The sequence below is a fragment of the Solanum dulcamara genome, chromosome 6 (assembly GCF_947179165.1).
Source record: "Solanum dulcamara chromosome 6, daSolDulc1.2, whole genome shotgun sequence".
Taxonomy (NCBI): Eukaryota; Viridiplantae; Streptophyta; class Magnoliopsida; order Solanales; family Solanaceae; genus Solanum; species Solanum dulcamara.
In genome coordinates, this window is record NC_077242.1 from 23,328,454 (window position 1) to 23,336,249 (window position 7,796).

The 7,796-nt window shown below is 36.5% G+C and overlaps 1 protein-coding gene across 1 annotated transcript in view; it reads right to left on the reverse strand.

Annotated features, from left to right (window-relative positions):
- The window catches only part of LOC129893307 (uncharacterized), a 33,886-nt gene extending 26,970 nt beyond the window's left edge, over window positions 1–6,916 (reverse strand). The window contains exons 1-4 of the mRNA XM_055968819.1: window positions 6,679–6,916; window positions 6,123–6,254; window positions 5,896–6,050; window positions 5,708–5,801 (exon numbers count right to left, since the gene is read on the reverse strand). Of these exons, the coding sequence (XP_055824794.1) occupies window positions 5,708–5,801; window positions 5,896–6,050; window positions 6,123–6,254; window positions 6,679–6,838 (541 nt within the window). The 5' untranslated portion in view covers window positions 6,839–6,916. The remainder of the gene's footprint in view (window positions 1–5,707; window positions 5,802–5,895; window positions 6,051–6,122; window positions 6,255–6,678) is intronic.
- Window positions 6,917–7,796: the final 880 nt, after the last annotated feature.

The following is a 7,796-nucleotide window of genomic DNA, read 5'->3' on the forward strand; positions in this document are numbered from 1 at the left end:
TGACAACAGTGCTTCGTTTGGTGGATGGGAGAAAAAACCACCAATGGGCTATATTTACGAAGCAATGGATAGAGCGAAAGAAACTATTGAGCGGGCCTTTGGTGGTATTAAGAAGCAATATGAGAAAGTTTTTGAAATAATTGATGCAAGGTGGACTGACCAACTCCATCGGCCTTTGCATACTGCAGACCATATTTTGAACCCATGATTGTTGCAAGGTGGACTGACCAACTCCATCGGCCTTTGCATACTGCAGACCATATTTTGAACCCATGATTGTTTTATAAAGCTCATGAAGATTGCACTATACATCAAGATGTGTGGACAAGTTATCATGCATGTGTTGAGAAGATGAACCTCAATATAGCAACACAAGATTTACTAGTAGCTGAGCTTCCTAGGTACAAAAATGGCGAGGGATTATTTAGTTGTGGTCAGGCTCAAAGAGCCAAAGACACAAGGTAACCGGGTAAGTGAGTTGATTTAGTTCTTTATAGTTACTTAAGTTAGTTGACTTATTTATACTTATTATTAACCTTTAAATTTATTTTTTTTATAGTTGAATGGTGGTCACTATTTGGTAGTCAAACTCCAAACTTGCAAAAGTTTGCCATGAAAGTGTTAAGTCTAACTTGCAACTCATCCGAATGTGAGCGAAATTGAAGTGTGTTTGAACACGTAAGAATAATATTTTATATCCTAATATTCATATTATATTATTATTAGTATTTGTTAGTTAATATCTACTACTTATGCGCAGATTCATTCTAAAAAGAGAAATAGGCTTGCACTATCGCGTCTCAATGATCTAGTGTACATTAAGTACAATAGAACATTGAAACGTCGTTATGATGCTTGTGATACCATTGATGCAATCGCCTTGGATTATATTGATGAGGCAAATGAATGGTTGGTTGGATGCCCCGAAGATCAAGAAGATGAACTAGTCTATGAGGAAGGTGATCTTACTTAGAGTATTGTTGCTACGACAATTGGAGCCGACGAGAGTATCTATGGTCTTAGGGGAATTCCTTCAAGATCAACGGCACTTGACAAGGGAAAAGGAGTACAAACTACAAAATATAATCAAGAAGAAGGACATCTCGGACACTAATTGATGAAGAATCCGAGGAGGAAGATGATGAGCAATATAATCAAAATAAAGTGGATGTTGATCTTCAAGATTTTGATAATCATGAAGAAGAATAGACTTCTAGACTTTTAGCAATATAATCAAGACTTTTAGAGTTCAAGTTCTAGAGTTTTAATATCTACTATTAGTTTTTGAATTGAAATATTTGCTAATATATGTTATTGCTATTGAGATTTTGGATATTTATATATGCAATTAAATATTTTAAAAATTTGGTATTAATTGGCTCCTCAATTCAAACTGGCGAGCGCCTCGCCGCGTGGCGAGGCAGGGCCTTGTCGCCTTTCACCTTCCAAAACACTGGCCTTTTCAAGATCGATGAACACCATATGGAGATCCCTCTTTCTTTCCCTAAATTTCTCCACCAGTCTCCGCATAAGATGGATTGCTTCAGTAGTCGACTGCCCCGACACAAACCCTAACTGGTTCTCTGAAATTGACTCTTCTCCTCGCCCTCATCTCTACCACCCTCTCCCAATTTTTCATAGAGTGGCTCAACAATTTGATACCTTTGTAATTATTATAATTTTGGATATCATCTTTGTTCTTGTACAATGTAGTGTCTATAAATAAGCTCTTAGTGTAATAATGTAGAGACAACAATTCAATAATATTCTTCTCCAATATTTCTCACATGATATCAAAACCTTTTATTGGTAGAGAATTAAAAAGCTTCCGCTACCAGCGGACGATTATTACTCATATATGTCGCCCGCCTGGCCAATGATTATGTTAGTAAAAGTTGGGTCACCATGTATCTTTCCGATAACTATTTTCCCATATTTAATTTGCAAAGCACCGTGCATTTTTTCGATAACTACTTTCTCATATTTAATTTGTGTAGTACCGTGCATTTCTCTAGACTACTTTCTCATAAATGAGTTGCATAGTACCATGCCATCTTTTCGATAACTACTTTTTTATATCTTATTTGTGTAACACTGTGCCATCTTTCCATTGACAACATTCTCATATCTTATTTGTGTAGCACCGTGCCATCTTTCTGATGGCTACTTTTTCATATCCAATTTGCGCAGAACCGTGCTATCTTTCCTGTGACTATTTTCTTATTTTTATAGTCGTGCCATCATTCCGACCCCACCCATATAATTTCTCTTTTTCAGTAGGATTGTGTTGTAAATTAGACCCTACCCATATAATTTTTTTCCAATAGGGTCGTGTCATCATTTCGACGCTACCCATATAATTCTCTCTGTAGTGTCATGTCATCATTCCGACCCTACTTATATAATTTTACTTCTCAGATTCAAATCTAATACTTTGACGCATGAGCATGTTCCGATCAATTTTTAGATGACCTTATTTAATATCGACTCGTCTATTGATTCCAAGATAATTCATATATTTTATACCAGATTTTGAGCACTTTTCGATGACCGCTACACTGTAAAGAAGTCTATATAGAGCAACCACCTAGTGTTGTTACTTAGGGGGAGTTTAGAAGCCTTGTATGCCGATTACTGTAATGATCTCCAAGGTCATTTTCATGCTTTTGCGTGTTTTACCATTTTGCCCCTCCTTGTAGGTTATTTATAACCCTTGTGTGATGATGGGATGGGTGGCACACTTCTTGAGGTGGTTGGGTGAGCTTGGTGTGAGTTTTTTCCTTTTCAGAGGTTTAAAAAGTGGAAAGAGTTGACTTTAGTCAACATTCGGAGATTCAATAGTCGTATCAAAATTCTGACGGTTCCATCAGCTCCGGAAGGTCCATTTTGGTCTAGAAGGAAAGTTGGCTCAGATTTTGGAGTCTTCGTTTTGATTTTGTGCGATTTATCGTTTCAACTTTAAAGTTTTGGCCAAGTTTGACTTCGATCAATATTTCAAGTAAATGGGATCAGATGAAAATTATGTCAGTGCGGTTAGCTCCGCAACGCCGAGTTTGTTCTAGAACGACTTTTGGTCCGGTGCCTAAGGTGCTCAGAAGAAGCTTTTGGCCGTTTGGGCGTATGTGTTTTTCTTTGAAAGTGTTGACTTTGGTCAACATTTCGACGAGACGACCTTTGTTGGTCATTTCATCGATTTCGTTGAGTCTGGATTGTTGTTTCCGATTGGGTAGCATAGTCCATTTGTATTGACGGGGTTCCGAATGAATTTCGGACCCCCGTCGGAAGAAATCTCAATCCTTCAAAGTTCAACACCAACTGAATTGCTGGTGCAGGTCTTTTTGTTCTTCGCGTTCGCGAGCCAGCGGTCGCGATCGCGAAGGACAGGGTCCTTGGTCATCGCAATAGCTAAGGGTAATTTGGGTTAGTGTCCATGATCGTGGACCTAGGTCATGCAATCGCAAAGAGCAATTTTGCTTGCATCAGTGATCTTTAAGACCCATTTTTGGCTAACCCTTTTTCATTTCCAACACATCGAAACTCAATTTTGAGAGCTCCTCTTGATCATTTTCAATAATTCTTGTTGCATTGTGTTGGAAACTCTTGCGGGGACATTCTAGAACTCTTTATCGTCCCAAAAATCTAGAAAGTCTTGCGTGTTTTCGTTGAATTATTCCATTTTTGACCTTCTTATGGCTTGAGCTTGGTGGGACAAATTTGAGCCCTTTTGGTGCTCGAAATGTTCCCATTTTTGGGGCAGAATTTTCTTGAGCTATTTGAAACCTTGTGACAGAGTTGGTTTTTCAATTTCATGCACGGATCTCAATGTCGAATTTTGACCCGATTTTTGTTCTAATTTTAATTATGGTAATATGGGTATCATTGGCTTCGTTTTGATGTGTTCTTTGATAATTTGATAGAGTGTCATTGTTTGGAGGCGGCGCAGAAGGGAATAGCTCCGATCTAGCGGTTTGTGTGTGGTTTCAGCCTTGAGGTAGGCTATGGTTTTTCATTTTTAGACTTGCTCAGTTAGAATTTGTATATTTTGAGTAGTAATATATGTCTAGGTTGGTAAATTTAGGTGTTGATATCATTTTATGCAAAATAGGAGTTGATGGTCATCATGGGTAATTAGCTTGGATCTTAGACGTTGAAGCCTTACTTTAGGTGCTTCCTTGTCTTGTTGTACCGTTTAGTATCCTTAGAAATTGCTCCTATGTTTTTTGACTTGGTTGGTTACATTTGCCCTTTTGGTGTGTTTTCGGGTTATAATTGTGTTATGCCTTGCTTATGTTTTTAAACTATTGGGCCCGAGGTCTTGCTTTTGGTACACTGGAGTTCCAAGTTAGTAATTTGATACCTCTAGCGAGGTTTTCCCCACGGCTTTGAGTAATACATAATTTTTGATATACTACTTACCTTGGTTGCCTCGTTGATGTTTAAAATCTTTTTAATGTATGAATAAATGATGAGATTGGGACTTTGATAAATGAATAAATATAAGGATTTGGAAAATACTAGTGATATCATTGTTTATGGCATTTCATGATTTTGATGAGCTTGAAGTATGATTCCGAGCGGCCCTTTTATTGACTTTGGGCTATACTGTCATATTCACTATTGAAAAGCTCGAGATGTGAATTCTGGGCGGCCCGTCGATACATATTTCGAGTTATTATCTTATATTTGATGAGCTCGAGGGTTATTCCGGGCGCTCTGTAATATTTTTAGGATTATTATCACGTCTTTGCTTTGTTATATATACTTTCTCTCCCAATATTCTATGAGTTTGAGGCAATTATGGTGATTATCTGTTGTTGGGTTATTTGGTCGTGTATGTTCTCATACCCCGATGCACCCATAATTGTAGTTCATGGTTTGCTTTATGGTATTAGTATCATCGTGTTGCTTATATATATTTATTCCTTCTAAGCTCGGTCGGCCTATGATGCCTACTGGGTACCCCGTGTTTTGGTACTCATAGTTTGAGCCATCCTCAGTGCGTGCCTGATCATCCAAAGCTATGCCAGATCCGAATTGTGGTAAGTTCCCAACGTTCAGAGACTTGCTGCTTTCCATCTTTCGTACTGACTTACACTTGTATTTTTGGACAGTAAGTTCTGTATTGTATATATATTATCAGCTTTTGTAGTTAGTAGCTCTTGCATATGTGACACCAGGTCCGGGGTTTGGTCTAGCGTTAGTTCATCATTTTTGGTAACTATCGGACCTTTTTGTATATTTTGTATTGTATTTACATATCTATACCTTGGCCCGATCTCTTGTTATATTATTCTTGTTTCCGCCTTCATATGTTATTACCTATTTATTTAAATTTGATGTTCGACTTCCACTTTTGAGTTGGGTTGGCTTGCCTACTCAGGGGTTATGGTAGGTGCCATCATGGCCCGAATTTGAGTTGTGACAATTATGCAAGTCACACTATGGACTGAAATAGTCTTCTCGATTGTGATTTGAAAAGTTCAGCACAGTGTAGCAGAGCCAAAGCAACAAGATGAGATGCACTTCTGGTTTCAGTCCAAAAGAATACATTCTTTGTGGATATTAACAAGTTTGCACTACAAAAGATGGCAACTGGTAACTAAGCTTAAATACCGGAGAAATCGCAAAAGAGAACTCTCAAATAGGTTTGCAATTCTTGTGTACATAACAAAGGATTTGAGTAATAAAGACACATCTGATATCATACCCAAATCAATGACGCCAACACGTACACATGCCTTGGTAATTTCCTGGCAGAGAGCACAGTTGAAGTTTTCATGGATACGGAGATTAGAAAGTCTCTGCACTCAAACATACACCACGTGCTACTTACCATTAGATGTGCAAATCAACAAGGACTTCATATTCATAAGTTAACATGATAAAAAGACTAACAAATATCCGAAGTCTCTGCAATATGTCGAATAAAAGATTAGCATCTTCATGGTTTACACAACTTTGTATTAGGGACCACAACCAGGCATTGGGCGGAGCACTTCTTTGATCCACGACAGACTTCAGCATCTTGTCATACAATTCCTTCACAGACTCTGCTTTAAAACTATGATTCAGAAAGAAAGAAAAATCAAACCACTCGAAACCAAACAGAAAACAACTATCACCTGTCGCACCACTTTCAACTATCCCTGCTTCAGTAGAAAATGATGCCCTGAACAGCATAGAGCATTTCTGACACTGACATATATTTCTCTGAAGATTGCATTCTGTTTGGATATAATTTCCATAAATCGTACCTGTTTAGTCAGAATACTGATCTTAGGATACTGGTAAGTAAAATCTGTCATTTGGCTGGAAAACACAGCAACTTTACTAGCATTCTAGTGTAGACTTGTCTAAGCTCAAAATCTGGTTAGTTGGAAAATCTTTAAATAGCATTCATAATTTTTATACCAATGTCTAGATTTCCCAAAAGATTCTGGGGGTCGCCAATTTTCCAGCAAATAACAAGATACCCAATGAAAAATGAAAAAAAAAAAAGGAGAAGAAAAGACAACATAATCAACAACCAGCCAAGTTGTCTTTTTCCCTGTTTTGTGTTCTCCTCTTCCACAATAGATCAAATTGCTCATTTTCACCAAGTAAAATTCCAGAAGAAAAACACCCTTGTTTAAAAGATATAGGATTGAAGGAAAAGCTAAAGCAAAGATGGAATATTACCAGACGTAAAGTAACCACGACATAAAGAAGAGTTGCAATTAGATTGAATAGGTTCAAGGATACAAGGAGATTGAACACGCGAGACTGAATATAGTAAAATCGGAGAAGACGGACGTCTCAAAACCCTAGCAAGTTGGTGAGCCTTCAAAAACCCTTGCATTTTTATGTAAACCCTCACAATGGCTAGTGTAAAAAAACAGGTGTTAAACTACTTTTTTGGTGCTATGGAAGTGGAGCTCTTCAATTGCACACCGATTGGCTACTCCTAAATTTTTACCTTAAATTATGATAATTTTAATTTTTTTTTTGTTTCTAATTGCTAATTAATTAAAAAATTATGATTCAAAGACTCAAAATATTATTATTTATGACATAATTTCCCAAGGTATAAGTTTAGAGTTGCGTAGGAAATAGCTTTTGTCTTATAAGGCATGTAACTTATGGATTCTGGATTGAACTTATGGCTCAAACAATATAAATTATGTCGGAATTAAGCGGCATAACTTGTTATGCATATGCCTATCAGACATAACTTATATTATATTACGATATAAGAATATAAACTTATGTGTTGTAGATTATTTTGGGGGGTTTTCTTTGTTAGGGGTATTTTCGGCCACTTTTTTGTTACTTAAAGTATTAAAGGGCAAAAATCAAAAAATTGATAGAGAAAAAAATTCGACACCACCCCAAAATAGAGGTATTCATGTGAATGACTCATTTCAAATCATTTGAAATCATTGATTTAAATCAACTATTAATTTGAAGTTGAAACTTTATTAGATATGCGATTCAGATTTCTTTAAATTGTGTTTTTTCTCATAAATATGAATACTCTGTAATTTGTGAAAACTGTTAATATTTCCTCTACTCTTACACAATCTTACCAAATGAGCAAATCGTAGTTCATAAACAAGGTATGGAATAAATTAATTTTTTTTTGACAAATCTTTTTAAAAAAATAAAATTCAAAGGCCAAAAGCCATTTTATTAAAAAACAAACGAAAATCACAAAGCCACCGCCCCAAAACAACTATGGCCCAAGAAACGAACAATTCAGAAAGCAAAAAAAATAATAAAAAAAAGTAAATAAAAATGAAAAGGAAATCTAGCTAAAT